The sequence below is a fragment of the Apis laboriosa genome, unplaced genomic scaffold, assembly GCF_014066325.1.
Source record: "Apis laboriosa isolate Shangri-la unplaced genomic scaffold, ASM1406632v1 scaffold14409_cov159, whole genome shotgun sequence".
Classification (NCBI taxonomy): Eukaryota; Metazoa; Arthropoda; class Insecta; order Hymenoptera; family Apidae; genus Apis; species Apis laboriosa.
The window spans coordinates 310394-328935 of record NW_025221511.1 but is presented as its reverse complement, the minus strand read 5'-3'; the positions used below and the strand labels follow the sequence as shown (position 1 = coordinate 328935).

At 40.4% G+C, this 18542-nt stretch overlaps 1 protein-coding gene across 3 annotated transcripts in view; it reads left to right on the top strand.

Annotated features, from left to right (window-relative positions):
• Positions 1-18542, top strand: part of LOC122721106 (protein madd-4) — a 188293-nt gene that overhangs the window by 160661 nt on the left and 9090 nt on the right. For all 3 annotated transcript variants that reach the window (XM_043948388.1, XM_043948389.1, XM_043948387.1), the window contains exons 7-12: positions 1853-1994; positions 2853-2985; positions 8854-8956; positions 9984-10082; positions 17330-17471; positions 17662-17755. In XM_043948388.1, the coding sequence (XP_043804323.1) occupies positions 1853-1994; positions 2853-2985; positions 8854-8956; positions 9984-10082; positions 17330-17471; positions 17662-17755 (713 nt within the window). The remainder of the gene's footprint in view (positions 1-1852; positions 1995-2852; positions 2986-8853; positions 8957-9983; positions 10083-17329; positions 17472-17661; positions 17756-18542) is intronic.

Sequence of the window (18542 nt, the reverse complement as noted above, 5' to 3'; positions counted from 1 at the left end):
CTTAAGCGAGACAGGGAATTGACAGAATTTCTCGAAAAATTCTTGCTCGATCGTTCCAATTGAATATTAGCCGTTCGGAAACTCGCTATATGCGCTCTTCCATTCCACCATATTGGTATCGCATTTGAAGAACATACTCATAGTATCGCATCATCTGGTATATTGAATTCAGTCAGCGCGGAGGAATTTATATTACACGAGTTTACGTTAACAAAAAGACTGAGTAAATCAATTTTAGATAATTTTGTACGAGTAAAAAAAGTATAATAAGGAGTAGGATAACGAAAGTGATCCGATGTAAACGTTTATTCAAATCGATCGTAATCTGACAAAATCTTGGATTACCCCCGTCGATCGACCAGGATCTCGTTAGGCTCGTGTCTTCCCTTTTTACATCCATCCCCCCATCCATATCCTTCCTCGTCTCGTCTTTGGCTGCCACCTTTACCACCAGTTTCGTTCGCTCTTCTCGCCCGGATAAGGGATGAATAATGTACTTCCCGACCTCGGAGCAAACCTCCATGCAACCTGAATGACAAATCAGTTTGCCGTCCGAGCCAGGTCACGAATCGACGTCAGCTTCTTTTTCTTTTTTCTTTTTTTTCTCCCCCTCCTTCCTTCTTCTTCTTCTTCTTCTTTTTTTTTCTCTCCACCTCCTTATTCCTGAAAAGTGCATTTGTACAGGACAAGCAGCAGCAGCAGCAGCAGCAGCAGCATCAGTCGCATTCAGAATCTGGAGTGTGACATCCAGCACTCCATCTTTTTTCGTCTTTCATTGATTAATCTTTCACACTTTGACGCCTCGACAGACTAGAACTTCACGATATCTACTATCATTCGTTCGTATTCTATTTACGGATAAGAGTGAGGCGTTGATCGACGTGTACGAATCGCTCCTTCCTTCGAGAAAAGGAGGGAGAAGAGATTGACGAGAAAACGTGTTTTACATTATCGAGACGAAAATTTGTTTACAGCTTCGATACCAAGAGACTGAATTAGAGTTTATTGCAACGCGAACCTCTTCCCAAGAGTGCGTGACATAGAGCAGGATCGTCTTTAGATTATGCGCCCTCGAGGATCAATCGCTTTGAGTCGCTATTAAACGGAGATTTAACGTGTACCTTCGAGTTTAAGTACCGATTTACGACGGTATTTGTCACTTATCTACTTGATTACGCATCGATACTTAACGATCTGGAATCGAAGCAATGAAAAATCAATGGAGGAAATGATTTCCACCTTTTTATTTGTCCTTTCATTCGAAGAGGGGAAGACTTTGTTGCGAGAACATTGACAAATTTAATAGGAATGTTCCGGAAAAGATAAAAGATAAATTTTTACAGGCCAATTTTTTCTCAAATAATTCTATATACAGTATAAATAATAGCTGAAGATTTTAACCACTTTGTACTTCCTCTTTGCATTTTTTAACTGTCCATTATTGAATATCGTTATCTAAACAATTTCTATTTAAATTTATTCTTTCTTTTTCGTTTCATTTATTTTTTAAATCGTATTACTTATTAAGAAAAAGTGAATGCTAAATTGCTAAAGAAAATTATTCTACAATGAAAAAATTATTATATCAAAAATTTAGATCTATTCCTACATCGATTACAATTCAGAATTAAACTAAAAATTTCCAATTATTATCTGATCGCCAGCGATGTATGCTAATTAAATGATATCCAAGATCATCTCATCCCTATTATATATATGTATATATATCTCGGGAGCCACATTATCCCGCGAGGTATTTCACTGACCATAAACGCTAGGACAAACGCTTAGCGGGTCAAAAGAGAGGATTTTGAACGTAATATTAATCAAGCCTGGGCGATTTCTGTTTCAGAAAGTCGGCTGCGACCTGCGAGTGGGCAGCAACAAGAACACGGATCCCTGCGGAGTGTGCGGAGGAAACGGATCGAGCTGCCAGTCGCGATACTCGTGGAGTTTGGAATCGATATCCGCCTGCTCGAAATCATGCGGGGGAGGTGAGTGGTTGGTTACGAAGTTCATTCGGTTGGAGCACTTACAATTAGTTCACCGCCGGCTAGTCCATTTACATCGAATCTGGGAGCAATGAATTCTAATGAACTTTGAGCCCCGCGAATCGTTAAACGCTTACCCTTTTCCCGAAATTAATAACGGCTACTTAAACAGCTTGATTTCCCCATCTATCATCGTTTCGATACGTTTGCGTCGAGATTGCTTTCCTCCTTGAGACGCTCGAACATTTTCGTTTCTGGTTGTTTTTCAGACGAAAATAAGTAACGAGAGTATCGATGGAAAAATTTTATTTTTCCTGTTTTTTTCCTTTTTTTTTCTTTGCGATTAAAATTGAAACTGGATTTAAAATGAATGTTCGGAATTAAGTTAAAGATACGATTTTGTAAAGTAGAAAATATTATAAAGATTTAGAGAGGATTCGAGTATATTTCTGAAATGGAGATTCATCGTCCAATAGAGAGTATTTCATGCTCTCTATTGTCTTGAATTTAGCGGTCATACATTTTTATAAACATATCTTTTCGCCTGTCCACCAGGGATGGAAATAAAAAGCTTCATAAAACTTTATTGAAAAAATGTCACTTAAATGACATTTTGCTCTACATTTTAGACGCGAATAACAATAATCTTAGTCATTATCGGCAAATAGTTCCTTAAATACTACTACGTCAGATTCAATCAATAGTCAATTTTTACTGTTATATCTATTTCCTAAAATAATATTGTTATTATCACAAATTGAATAAGATCGCGATCCTCTCGAAGAAAGATTTTATTTTTACCTTTCAAGCCTCGCTTAGCTGTTTCCGATCACGAGGTAAAATACGATTCTTCTTTTTCAGGCTTCAAGATTGCTATGGCTGTGTGCAAGGCTATCGGCCCAGACGAGAGCGTGGTAGACGACAGCTATTGCGATCCCGACAACAGACCGGAGAAGACCCTGATGCCGTGCAACACGCACCCCTGCACCGCAAAGTGAGTACTTTCCTGACGTCTGGCCTGCGTGCACGCGTCAAAGAACGTTAGACCGTGGATTTTCGTATCGAAGCGGATAACGTTATTTTTTATTCTACCAACGAACACAAAGAACGCTCCGTTCTGACAAATTGTTCGCCGATTTTTACGTCGTGGATCGCGTTCGTTACAAAAAAGTAGCTCCATCGAGGGTTGATCCTCGATGTCTGGATTTCTATTCATTTCTCTTCCACTGTCATCGTTGAGAAAAAGAATCGATCTGATATATTTTCATTCGAGAGATCGATGACTTTCGATCGATGGCCACGATTTGAAACGCTGATGATTCAATCTTTTATATTACACTTTCTTAATATACGATGGTATTAATGTTTCTTTTATTATAGGATAGTACTATTAATATTAGATACGATTTTTTACGTATACTTTGTTAAATCTCTAAATTTGCATAATAAGCTCCCGCGAATCTATCTACGGTTTTCTTCACTAATCTCTTGAATCTTGATTATTGAAACCATGTTGAAAATGCAACGATATCGAGGCAGACTATCTCATCTATCGGAATGTATATACTCGTAATCCAAACGCTCAACATTCAATTAAGCCGCGGTGTCGATTTGAATTCAAAGCAATGGGCAGGAACTTCGTTAAAGCTTTTCTAATCGCGCAGGCTCGAGATCGAGCGTTTCGATTTTACGCGATCAGAATGTTTGACTCGGGGAACACGTTCGCGAACAGCTGCTCGAAATTCTCGCGTTTTCCACGTGCTCCATTCGTGAAATCGGAAACTCTCCCACTTTTGGGGATTAACGCCGGCCAATCTTCCGTCTCTCACCAATTTCCTCGCCGCGGCCGCGGACAAAGCAAGCAACCAGTCCCGATTATTGTTAGACAATCCGTGTCGGTGATGGCGTGTACGTGTGCATGCGTGTGGAAACCGCGTACAAATGGATACGATGGCCGATGTAGGCTCGTAATATCGGGGCTTGGAAACGATGGACCGAAGCTTTCAAACGGAGTGAACGGCCATTAGTCGACGGACCGAGTGGGAAAGAGCAAAAGCCCGACGAAGGCCTCTTTCTGAAAGAGACTTGGAAAAACAAGCCTCCAGTCCCCTCCATCCGAGACACTCTCTATCCCTTGTCCTCCTCCACTTTGGCTAGAATCGTTTTCTGAATATCGAAACGATTTTCTAACTTCGTGCTATCGATACCAATATAAGTAAAATTACTTTTCGAAGTAATTTAATTAATAGTTGAACGTGTTACGTTATAGTTAATATTGTTGAATACATGGACCGTGAAATGTACAGTCTTATGAATTTTTGTTGATACATCGAGAGATTTCTTTTCTTTTTATTTTATTTTTAGAGAGAGAGAGAATTTTTTTAATCTTCTTTTTGACGATCTACGAAGTTGGAGAGAAGTCGATTGTCTGAAAGAAGTAATATTCTTCTTATTTTTATCTTTCATCCTTAAACATTCCTTACGCGTCCCTTTCATTAACTACTACAAAAAAAGTAATCAGAAAAAATAACATCACGATACTCTTTGTCTTCGTCATCTTAGAACTCATTTCGCGTCATGTGCATTTTTCATTTTCTTTTTTTTTTTTTTCTTTTTTTTTCCTCTCCATTCTTCTACCAAACGTCGATTCACGTGTCACGGTCGAAAAACCGTGAACGAACAGCCCGAAGGAACGAGAATTCTCTCCGACTGTCGGACAAACAATTCGTCCAGCGATATGGGTGTTTTTCTTACAAGCAAACGGCTCGTGTCGACGTAAAGCGCGCTTCTTCCTACAGAGATCGCGATCCAAATCGTAAGAGTAACTCCGCGAAACGATCTACCGGTCGTAAAATAGCAGCCAGTCGGACGATCCTCGAGGATTCCGTGTCCCTGAAAAAGTTATTTAAACGAATTGTTCGACTTTTATGCGAATCTTTTCTCCACGATTGTGGGGACAACCCTCCGATTCGCTCGATGATCCGTGTTGTCCCGTGTTCTCGTCAACGTGTACGATCCGTAAAGAAGAAGTAAGAATCGGTTTATTTCCTACATTCCCGGTTTCCATGTTCGCGAAAATGTGTGCCTTGTTCTTGCCTTGCTATGCTCGTAATTCGCGATAAAATTGGTTGGAATCTGAAAAATATACGAAACTTGGGAAACGAATGTAAAAATTAACGATTATTAAGATTTCTTTTTAAGAATATTTCTTAATTCAGAAATATTTGGGTTATATTATTCTATCTCTTGTGAAAGGTTGGAAAAGATTGTTAATTAAGTGTTATATTCTTCTTTAAATTAAATTTCAACAATTGGAAGAGAACAGGAATAATTTCAATTTGCAAATTCGGTATGTAAAGAGGTATGAACGGAAAGACATATTTATTTCTCTGATTCATAACATGATCGAAGAGGGTTGAAATTGTTCGCGATAAAGCGTAACGATCGGACGGGATAACGAGAAAAGGGAAGGAGAACGTCTCGGGAATATTTTTTCGAAGACATAATCTTAGTTCTTGGAACGATACGGCTTTTGTCTGGGTAAAGGAAAAGAGGGATAAAAAGCGACGGTTTAAAGCTTGCTCCGATGAGAATCGTTTTCCAGACAGGCAGACACTACGTCGGCCACGAAATTTGGATAAAAAACTCGCCGCGAACCATTCTTAATAGATATATAAAACGTAATACTTTGTTAAAGCGCGATGTATATATATTATTCGTTTTGCGATCGAAATTATGATGTAAAAGTTTAAAATTAAATAATTAAGTCTCTATATACTTTACAATTATTCAAAATAAGAAGAAATTATAAATTTTTTCGTCAAAATCCATTCAGAACAGAAAGGGAACTATAACATTGAATTCACTTTTCGTTTTATTCCAATATCTCAATCGATTGCCGAGATATAAGAGCTCAGAGTATTTATAACATTTAGAACAGCGCAAAAATTATGAATGGATACGCGCTGACATTTTTTTTTCTGAAAATGCGTACTACATTCTTCTAGGAATCACGTCTGGTATTTGTTTGGAATTTAAGATAGATCAGAAACAGATCATGAAACAAAGCGAATGAAATAAACGACAAGAACAGAGATGGTGAAAATTATCCTTTTCTTTATACAATTATATCTCGGGAATCGGAAGTCGTATGGGAATAATTTAAAAACCATTTTAAAGAGTAAGATTCGATGCTTAAAATTATTATCCTCGGAATTATAACGTTTTAATTTTAATCAAGTTTTGAGGTGAATTAAATTTGATACATTTATTTTTGGAAATATAATATTTACTAATGTTGAAGATTCTAAATTTGCCCTGTATTCCTTCAGTTTATATTCTTAGATAAATTTTACATTTATTTACACAATATTCAGAAGGATACAATTTTTCCATATAATTCTAATTCTACAACAAAGAATTTTGATGAGAAATTTATTTCATTTAAGTAAAAAATATTATTAAAATACTTCTCCTATTTTCGTCGAAATTTCAAGAACAAAGTGCAACAAAATCAACTAAAGCTCAATGTTTGAAGAAAAATATCTTGTCATTCTATAAATGGAAACGAATTTTTTCGTTTCTGACGCCACAATATTTCTCGTTTCAACCGTGAATTCGCACTCGCGCATTTCAACCAACTCGTCTCGGGGTAGAAATAAAAAGCATGCTTTTTACTTTCAGTCGTGCGTGGCGGAGCATCACAAAACGAACCTTCCCCTAATGCTTCAGAATTTTGTGCGGATTTAGGATTAGTAGTTTCGTTTTTATTTTCGCCCGATACACAAAGGCAAATGGCAAACAACGTTCACAAGCTTGAATTATGAAAATTCCACCAAGTTCTCGCTCTCCTCGTTGTTCCCGGGTCGCCGTTTAACGTTATTATATGCAAGCTAAACTTCGCCTCTTGATGCACGTAACCAAGAATACCACGGTTAACGCTGCACCAACCAGAATCTCGAGTGTCTCAGATTACTCGAACTATCGTTTAATTTCCAACAAGAGGCGAATCACGCGATTGATTCGCGCCACATTTTCGTTTTCAATTCGGACAACGATTTCCCTAGCTTCTAGGGAAAAAAAATTACGATTTATTTTTCGCTTTAACGCAAAAAAAAAAAAAAAAACAAGACAAAACATATAAAATTTAAAATCAGTTCGAACTCGAATTTAAAATAAAATAAAATACTTTTTATTTTATTTATTTTATTTACTTTTTATATGGAAAATTTAAAATACTTATCTTAGTATTCTATCGAACGTCTCCCGCGTTAAATTTTACAAACCGAAAAGGAACTCGATAAAATCGTTCTCGAAATAAGGTTACAATCGTCGTAATTGGATCATGAATAATTTATCGAACGTCGCTCTTCGTTAATCGGAAATATTTGTGTTACGAAACGAAGGGACAGGGCGATTGATCGTGAATTCGAGGGTGAAAAATCGAAACAAGGAGTATAACGAAAAGGGGGCGATCGCAAGGGTTGACAGGGTGCAAAGATTGATAAATCAACGATGTAGTAGTAGGTAGTCTCGTCAACGTTAAATTGGTGCTAATTGGCCGGGCCGAGAATTTAGTTTAATTCGGTTCGGCCGGTGCAAGTGGTCGACGTTTCGGCCATCCCCCAGGAGAACCGGGGATTTCTAAACCGCTGCCTACCCGCAACTGTGTATTAAGCCACTGAATACTTCAGCGGCTATTATTCTATGTCGCGCTAGGGATACAGGCCCAATTAAATTCCATTAAGCGTTTTCCGGAACATTTGACGATTAATCTCACGATCCAGCTACTAACATCGATCGATCAGGTTTGCGTACAGAGATTGGCTATATAATCCGCGCAAACTGAGAGAGAGAGAGAGAGAGTAATTGAACATGTGGTTGATGATTCTACGCCGTAGGAGGGAAAATGCATATATGTATTACGTATATTGAGTTTCGGTATCTACGAAACAATCGATGGGAATGGTAATCTAAATTAGAAGAATCATCGATAATAGAATATCTATTATCGAACGTTTGCTTTCTTAACGTTACAATGGTTTTTTATACTCGAATAACAGAAAAAAAAAAAAAAGAAAAAGAAACTAGGTGAACGATATCGACGTGTATTTACACGCTGTTTTATACAGAAACGAGAGCAAGTCGGCGAGTATCGAGCAAAACTTTCGTGTTAGTGGCGATCGATGAATTCGTCTGGCCACCCTTGAATATTTTCACCTTGCAAACACGCGATATAGGGGAAATTGAAAGAGTCCATGGCGATTAACGTATTTTTATTCGCATTCCATCAACTATTATTTCTTCAAATTGACGTACATTTGTTTTCTTCGTGATTCTGATCAAAATCAATCGTGTCGCGAACGATTTCTATGCGAGAAAATATTTAGAAAATGTGTTTTGTATATTTTATTTTATCAATTCCAAGTTATCGTGTGTTGAATACTTTACAATCAGAAAATTCATCGAACGAAAATTCATAGAAAACACAATTAACAACATTGTAGGTATCGATTTTCGATCAATGTACTCTCATCTAGAATTTGTACGCGAGTTTTTTCAACGTGGAAAATCCCAGCGGTATCAAAGATGACTTCCAACTGAGCGACAACCTGAGGATAGGAAAAAAGTCTCGGTTTTTAATTCGGCCGTCGAGCTTTTTCGTTTCTAATGCACGCGAAAATCGTGTAATTCGGATCGTTTGTTAAAAAAAATTTGAAAAACATTCGTTCACAAATATTCTTCTAACGTTCGTCGAAAAGAGGAAATAACGATGTACGAAGCTTATGAACGCGGAACGTTATGTAACAGACCTATATTCCAGTTAAACCAGCATTTGAATTGATTCTTTTTATATTTCTAGATGGGTAGCCGGCGAGTGGAGCATGTGCAGCGCTAGCTGCGGGGGTGGATCGAGGACCAGAACTATTTTCTGTACCGAGGAGAACGGCAATGAGACTACGAAGGTAAATAAAAGCCGAAATAGAGATAATTTAAATATTTCCTTTATATTAAATTCCAGGATTTTGGCCGGGATTTTATCCGTCCCCTTTTTTCTTTTGCTCTGAAACAACAACGGTATACAATTTCTCTCCGTCTGGCGCCGGAAGAATCGATCAAATTTTATTTTCATCGTATTCGCATGGCCACGCGACGAGAAAATCTATTCGGTTTCTCGCGAAATTTCAACGTCCACAGGATTTATGGTTAGAAAGAATATATATATACCTCCTTTCGAGGATAGGATCGAAGCGAGCCGTGATAACGATAACGTAATCGAAAATTCGACCCACTTTATCTCCGGAATTTCATTCCACCGTATCTTTTATTTTACGGGCCGTAATTCGCCAGATCGAACTCTCGAAATTCTCTAACACAAATCCCAAGAGTCCGCGCGAAAGGAGTTACACCCGGTATAAATAGGTTAATAATTTCCTCCGCCTTTGAGGCTTTACGACGCGCTCACGATCTCTAGAATGGCTGCTAGAATTGTCACAGAGATACGTGTCTATCCATCCATCTTTCCGCCCGTCCATTCCTACGTCGGCCTGGCGACGAACCCGGCGAACCCTAACCCAATTCGGTTCGTTTAAACTGCAAGGGCCGCTCGCGGTTCTCTGTCAACCACCGTAAAATCCTCTCATCCGAGACTCGACACAAGAGCGGCTGGGAACACACGTACCGCTAGAAATACGTATGGTTAGACACGATGTATCGTGCATTGCGAGGATTTGCATCTTCTCCTACGCTGATCCCCCTGTACAGTTGCTCGGCAGCGAGTAGATGATATTTTCCCCGGTAATAGAAGATGTCACGCACGCGATAAGAAAATATAATACGTGTAAAGCATCATGATCCGTGAAAAAAAATGACGGGTATCGCAATTATTCGAATCGATGAAGAGAAAAATAATAAATCTGTTTCGTTTTTTTTCTTTTTNTTTTTTTTTTTAGACCGATCCAAATAAGAAAGTTTAAATCTTTATCGTTCCAGTTACCCGACCACAAGTGCAGCAACTCGCACAAGCCTCGTAACCAAGAAACTTGCAACACCATCTCGTGTCCCATGTGGGAGACCAATAAATGGAGCGAGGTGAGTGCAAAACAATCTCAGGTATACCGGAACTGCTCGCGCGTGAACATGGTGCGAACATGCAAAACGAGTAGAGGAGGGGCGTTAAGCGTGCAGACAGAGCGTGGAGTCATTCGCCTCACGTTGGAATTTAGGGAGATGCCACGGGGAAAGGAGTATTTATTGCCACCTAGTGTGACGGTCTTTCGACCCCCTACAGAGGGTTGAACCAGACCGATATTTATTATCGCGTCAAGATGACTCCTTCACCGGAGAATAATCTCTCTAAATCGATGGAGTTATGAACTCATTTCACGCACGCGGTCCTTTCGCGAACGATCTCTTTCTCTTTCTTTCTTCCTCTTCTTCCCATTATAAACGTCGTAATATATTTATTTTCCCATCAGATATTCGAAAATCGAACGGTTGTTTTCAAATGGGAAGATTTCAAGTCATGCGATAAGAGAGCACAATTTCCCATCGAATAAGCACAAGGGAATAATTTCTATCCGCCGGGATTAACGTCGTTACGCGAGTTAGACGGACCTTTTGTCTCTTAAAAGGACGTTAACGGGCTTCGTGGATGAGGCAGACGAACGTGTAACCTTTCTCTATCTAGTTATATCTGTCTATTCGTATCAGGAAATCCGATTTCCTCCGGGAACAGTAAACAGGTCGGGCTGATTGTTGCAAAGGGAAATGAAACTCGTTCTACAATTTGCTTTGTGCGAGCCAGATGTTTTGTTATCGCGTTTCGTTGCGGGTTAACGTTGGCCCAAGCAGCCACGGGAATGCAATTTTACGTTTCTTCTCTTTGATCAGGGCAAAGTTTTGAACGATGTCAGTCGAATGATTTCTATATATATATATATATATACATATAAAAAAAAACGAAGAAAGGAAAGAATAAAACGATTACTCCTCCTTGTGCTTCATACAAAGAATACTATCTTTGCCTCGTTACGCTGTGGCAAAAGTTTAAAACGATGAATATCCTATATATCACGTAATCGATCGTAATTAATTACATAGAAATATTCAATAACGTTTCAAAGGAAATTTAATTAAATTAGATTCGTTCGATTTATCGTCGAATATACGTTCGAAATTCTCCGTCATTTCATATTCAATTCGAAATAAACTCGAAAGTTGCAAACTTGGCGAATGTCCGTTAAAAAGGAGTAACTCTCAAACCGAAAACATCGTCGACAGCAAAAGCAAGAAGGAGAAGAAGAAGAAAAAAAAGGCACAACAAAATTAGCGGGTCGAGGAGACCATCGTTCAAAGTCCTTTAGAACTTTCCCTCCCTTCCCTTCTCGGTTCGCCAAACGGTGAAACGAGCCACGAAACAGTTTCCTTCCCGCCAGTAATTTTATATCCGGTCCCGCTCTTCTGTGGTCGGAAACCACTTAATTTGCTCAAACATTTTTACCCACCCCTATCCTTCTCTCTCTCTTTCTCTCTCTCTTTCTCTCCCCTCTTTTACCTAACGACATTAACGCCTCGGCAAAGCGTCGCGAGTAAACCCAAAGAACTTTCCTCGTCTGGCTTGTCGCGCGCCAGAATTTCGTTGAAATCGGATTTTCACGCGAAACTGAAGGAATTCGACCGAGCATAACCACGCTACCGTGGATCCACCAATAACTCGCGAAAAAGGCGACATGTTTGCTAAATGCGTTAAAATGGAATCAAACGAGGGTAGATTTTCACCTTGACGATATTCGAGGCGTGTTCAAACCTCCCCTTTCGAGATAAACGCGCACGCTGGTTACGTCCTCCGCCTCTTCTTCCAAATGTATCCACGCGAAATTCCTTCTTTTACCGTGCGAGTCTCCCTTTTCTCCGCCTCTCTCCTCGCGCTCTTTCGGGACTCTTTGAAGACGTTCCAGGCCGCATCAGCCATCAAACAGAACGATTTAGTCCTCAAATAACTTTAGTCCCTGCTCTCTTCGATTCTTTCCTCCTCGAATTTTCTCTGCCTTTATTTCTTGTATTGTTGGAAAGAAAAAAGTGGATACACCTCTCTCGTAGAATCCTCGTGAAAGAGCGTCCGTGTCGAAAGGGAAAAATACGTAATTCTTAACGGATGGAGGAGTGGGAAAGAAAAGAATAATGGTAAATCGCCTTAAATGAAATAAACATCCTATTTAAACATAAAATTTTCGAATCGAAGGATATAATAGGAATAATTCAATTTTGCCAGCTGTGTCACATTGCTGAGACGTGTCATCTTAATAAAACCGAGCACAATGGGATGCATGAATTACGAGAGACACGTTAGAAGAAAAAAAAAGAGAAGATTCGCGAGTGATTTTGTGGGACGTTTAACAGTGAGACATTTCGTAAGGGTTGAAAGGCGAGAAGCCAGGAGCGAATAGAAGACAAACGAAGGGGTGGAAAAAAATAGTGGCGCGATAAGAGGTTCGAGAGGAGAGGCGGAAGAAAGCGAGAAAGGCGCGCGAAGAAGAAGAGGGTAAGAGGGTGCATTCTCGTGGAAAATGCCTCTCGTTGCTCGACGAATTCATCGTTGCCGATTGCATTCGTGGTGGACACACACAGGTGCATAGACCGTGTCGCACGAATACAAGTGCACACGATATATACGTGCACTGGAAGCGCGAGTGCAAATCGATTCGAGACGCGGCATCAAGAGGCTCGCCGCCAAGTGCGTTGCAGTTTGCAGCATGCAGCACGGAGTCCATGACTCCACGGGTCGACGGTTACCACCGAGATTCGTATGCGTAATAAATGCGATTCAGATACAGAGAATGCAGATTGTAGAAGGTTCGAACGAGCTGGTGGCGCCTACGGGAGGTTCAGGGCTCGTTTTGGCACGATACTCGATGACCGATTCTCTTTCTCTCTTCTCTTCCCATCCCTTTATAGTTTCCAACTTTATCCACTACCATTTCTTGCCTCGGTCGGACAACCGTGTGCCCTGAAAAGCGCGATATCTGCTGGAACCATTCCAGACATTTGGTTTCGAGGACGTCCGATTTCATGCGTTTATGGAAATTTAAGTCCCGCTTTCCCAAGCCTCTTGGATTTCATTCCTATTCTGTTTCAACTCGATGCATTGAAAACTTTTCGTACATTGTCGCGGTTATATACGGGCGTACGATAATTGTGAAACTTGGACTCGATTTCGTTCCGCGATCTCTCCCGTAATTGGCCACGATCATTGTGGAGGAGAACGATCAGTGAGGGAGGAGAAGTGCGTAGGAAATTAGCACAAGTCGTACAAGGATTTACGAGAGTTTAGATCATACCAATTATATATATATATATATATAACACGGCCGCCCTTTTAAGAGAATTGCACTACACGAGAGAGGAGGGTGGATTCGCGTTCATCGGAGATGTGAATAGATATAACGCCGTTTCGGTGAAAGAAATTAAAGTAAAGTTGGCGGAATAACACCACAGGGGAGACGGTTTCGTTTATATTCAGAAACAAACTGGTAAGAAAGTTCTGGGAACGATAAAATTTTACAACATCGTATCTCAGACTGGCAGGCGCGAAACAAGGGTGAAGCAAACGTTCCCGAATGCAATGGCCTGGGCAGAAAGGTGACTCGATCCCCGCGCCTCCGGTTGATGCAACCTCGAGAAACATGGAGGAATAAAACTGCAATAAGAGGTGCAAAGAGGCGCAACAATAAGGGACAAGTTGTACGAGAACCTCGTGTTTTTTCCCTCCTCCATCCCTCCCCTCGCTCTTCTCTCTACGCCTCCTTCCTCGTCCTCGTGGAGGACGAGCGAACTTTCCATCCGGTGCGCGCCAAGTGGGAAAAATCAACGGAATTCCCGACGGGATCCGGCAAGGCAAAGTTATGCTTTATTCATGAGGATCGCTAAATGCACTCGCGCATCTCAGATACGTATTTATTACTGTTACTCCCCTTCGATACGCGCGGTAAAAAGCGCGCCGGTATTTCGAGGATCGTGCGGACTCATAATCGGCTGGTTGTGGTCCGTAACGACCACAATCGGAGCTTCGTCGTTTCCCAGCTCGGAATATATTTCAAGATTCGCGTCCTCGATAGGGAGGAAGAAGGATGGGAATGGGAAAAACAAAGGGAGGGAAAATTGCCGGGTGCAAATTGAAAGCTAAATTTCGTTTCCTCTTCCACTGTTCCGGAGATTACCGGTTCGCCTCCGTGTCTTTCCCAGTTTATTTTCTCCTTTGGCGGAGTGTATACGTTTCTCGAGACGTTTGTTAATTTAATTCAGTTCGAAGCGACGAATGTGGAATTGTTTGCCTGTTAGATCCGAATGGAGGGACACGTTTTGTCGAATGGAAAATTTAAGACGTATGGGAAATTTAGCGACACGCGTATGAAAAATACGAAATGTTGAGGGTGAAGTACACTCGGCACGGAGAGAGAGCGGTGTTAAAATATTCTGGACATTGATCTTCGAGATGGAATCGTTGAATGATGGTAGGGTGTAGGTTTATTACGCACAATAAGGGGTGCTTGTGGGGTGCGAGGAATCTAGTCACGTAGGTATATGAAGTAAAGGGTCCATATGATTTATGACGTTTCATTCCGCGATCGATACGAACAAGGATCGCCTTTCTCGCTACACGAGCTCGCAGCTGAATAAAGAAGTCGTAAAACGGGTGTATTAGAACGATATTTATCACAGCTGCGCCTCTATCTTTCACTGGTAAAAATGCTTACAGGATACTCAGAACGGAATTCATAAACTCGTGTCGAGGAAGAAAATATATTCGGATCGGAACTCGAAATCTTCGATGACTACGTATTCTCATCGATTTTAAAAAAAGTAAGAAAATCACGTTTTTGTCAGACATGATAGCAAAAGAAAAGAGAGAAGAGGAAATAGAAAAAGATACGAAAATATCTTTAGTCACGTGTAAGGAAAAATGTGTGCAAGCATGATTTACGGTTCATCTCACGCTTGATCGATATACAATAGTCCCGGTATGGCTGATGAAGGAAACGGTGCAAGCTGCCAGGAGGCGAGGAGATGGCGTCGTTGGTATCCTTTTGCCAACGATACATAAAGGCAGCCCTCTTATACCCGTCAGCACGGTAATGATTTCATCCGAGGCTACGAGAAGAGGGAAAAGAGAGAGAGAGAAAGAGAGAGAAAGAGGAAGAAGAGAGGGTGAAAGAGCCACCACCGGAAGACAGGAATTGATAGATTTCTCTCTTTTGTGAGCTGAGGAGCCATGCAAATATTGAACTGAAAGCACAGGGCTCCTTAAAGCACTTCCACGATATCGGACCTCCTTCTCGATGCTTCTGAGTAGAAGAAAGGGCAGGGGTGAAGGAAAAGGGAACGCAAGAAATATATGAGACTCGGTGCAAGTTGGAAAACAGAGAAAGGAAATGAGGGGGAAAAAAGAAGACGAAGTGAAAGTAAAGTGGAACAAAAAAAGAGGAGGAGCCAAGAGAAAAAAGCGAAAACAGTGATTTTGCGAAAGGATGAATCGCTTGATGGAATTAAAGTGTAAGTGAAGCAAATGGAAAAACAAAGAGGGGGATGAAACGAAGCAAACGATGGATGAAGTGGATGGATAAAAGGGCGGATAGCGGGAAGAAAGAAAAAAATCAGAAATAAATAGAGGAAGGATAGACGCGAGGAATAAGGTTGGAAGCAAACAATAGGGGCAAAGGAGAAAGCAGAGTGGCTAAGTCGAATGGATTTCCGCTTTTCTCGTTCATGTCACCTTTCCACCTTCGACTCTTGAACGATAGCTTCGGTGTCCGGACTTTTTGTTCGTTCCCTCCGTTTCACTCGCGCTTTTAAACCGTTCCAAGACCGTTCCCAGTTCTTACTTTCCCGATCAACAGACTTTATTCTGGCTGAGAGAAGTTTGAGACTACCACCGGCACGCTCCGCCTTTCGACTCTTTCTCAGCGACAACCAACACGCTGAAAATGGTAGCTGCCACTCGTAGATTCGGCTACGATTCGAAATAAATCTGATCAATTTCGGATAAAAGAGAGACGCAATAAGGAAGTCAGTCATCTTGTCTCGATTCGATCAAACTTTTCAACGCTTTTCCTTATCGAATTTTTTTCTTCGAATACGATTAAGATTCAAACTTATTATAACGTTATAAATATAACTTGACGTGGTACTGACTAGTTAGAAGAATAATCGAAATAAAAAGACAATCGATTATTCTTTATCGTATTATCTCAATGTCATCGTGTTTTCTGAAGATTTCTTTTAACTAAAAGATTGAAAAATAAAGTTTCTACGTCAGAAACGATCTTCGGAAGCAATTACTTCATATCTTTCGTGACAGGAAGCAAAGAGGTCGGGCCATTGTTCTTTGTTTCCGGATTTACAACACGGTGAGAGGAAATTCGTTCGATATTTCTGCATGTCACATCGCGTGTACGTGTAACCCACACATTCAACAGATAATGAACCAAGAAATTCGCTTCTCGAAACTTGAAAAATGTTTCACCGGGGTTTCTTTCGCGCTTAATACGCTCTTTAAAAGCTTACTTATGGAAATAAAAAAAAAAAAAAACGAAATTGAATAAAGAGCAAATGTATCGCGATAAAAAATTGCAATTCAGCGAAAAGTCTTATTATTTTTAAAAAATATTTTTATCCGTTCTTTTTTTTTTTTATTCTTTAACATTTTGCGGCAGACCTCGCCTCGATAACGATCTTCGAGGATTCGAGTCGCTCTAGGAGAACCTTTTAAATTGTTTGAACGTTAGAATGGAACTTTGCAAATACCAGTTAGTATACGAAATTAGATTCCACAGTGGCGTCACGAAACTTTATTGTTCCTTCGCTCTGCCTTTCCTTTCTCGCGTTTTCCTTTATTTCTATGGACTTTATCCTGCACCTACTTTGGTATTATCTCGCTTCGTATTCCCTTCTTACCGTGAAAACCGTGTTCCAACTAAACCTGTTCACATTGCCCGAAATAAAACGTCGAAAACGAAGCAGAGTGTAAAATGAAAGTTGCCATTTCCATGAACATTTCAGTTTCGAAATGCTCCACTTGCACGATCGACTGGGTTCATAAATTTCGCTAATTTTCAATCTCTATATTATATTTCTTCGTGGTCGAAAACGAACCAGAGTGTAAAATGAAAGTTGTCATTTCCACGAATGTTTCAATTTCGAAATACTCTGTTTCCACGATCGATCGGGTTCGGTAAATTTCATTAATTTTCAATTCTTATATTATATTTTTTTCGTCGTTGAAAATAAACTGACATTCGCCGTGAACGTGAAACTTATTTTTTGCCAATTGTGATCGATAGTGCTCCAAGACTTGTGGTACTGGAATCAGGACGAGGACAATCGAATGCAGGGACGCTGTTGGGTCGATTTCAAAAGACTGCGATCTCGCTGAACGACCGCACACCGAGCAGGAGTGTAAAACAAATATCCCCTGTCCGATATGTAAGTTTTATAAGTTGCATTTCTATGCACCAGCACATGAGCTCATTCCTCGTGTCACATAGGACGGTTTCATCGGTGGAAACCTTTTTTCGATTTATCACGCGCACGCGATCCACTTGTCCGATAACCATCCAATGAGTTCGTCGAAAAATAAAATAAAAATTTTGCGACCGGTGAACTTTCGTTTTAGATGGCGAGGAAATGACGCAGCCGTTGATGCAACCGTACCCACCTCCACCGGTGTCAGAAAAATTGATCGACCAACCGATACCCTCGGAATCCACGTAAGTAACTTCTCTGAAAATTGATAAACACACACGCGTGAACACATATATACACCGATATGGTAATATATCGATATGGCATACATTGAGTCGGGCAGGTCCGTAGCCCGAATATTTATAATGTTACACACAGATCGCCTCGTAGAGCTTCTCGTTGCGCTGTCCCTCCAACTTTTGAACAAAATAACAAAACTCGTACAAGCTAGATAGAAAATCTTCCTTCTTAAAAGCATTCATTTCTTGACGTCAATTGGTCTGTCCTGACAGATATACGATCTACTTTGCCTGTGGCTGGTTGTATCTGAGGTATCCCATTACTGTGTCTCTTTCTACTCTCTATCACTTTAACTCTTCTATTTTCTGTCTTCTCTCTCTCTCTCTCTCTCTCTCTCCCCTTTCTTTTTTCTTTCGTCTTCTTCTAATTCCTTTGATCTCCCTCTTACTTACATCCATCCATTCTCTACGTCTTTTTCTCGATCTCTCTGTCCTTCTTGATTTCTCTTTCCTTATTTTTTTCTTAAGTTCTTCTTGCCTTCCGATTCTTTGCCTTCCGCCATCCTAAGAGCTTCCATCGCTTCTTCCTTTCAAGAAAGAGCAAAGCAAACCGATGTTCCACCATATCCTCCCTCCTTCCCTCTGCTTAATGTTTCTCTACTCCTCCTCGTTAACCACCACCGCTACCGCCACCATTACCACTATCGATATATCCTCTTCTCCATCCCCACGTATTCTATAGTCTCTCTCTCTCTCTCTCTCTCTCTCTCTCTCTCTCTCTCTCTCTCTCTCT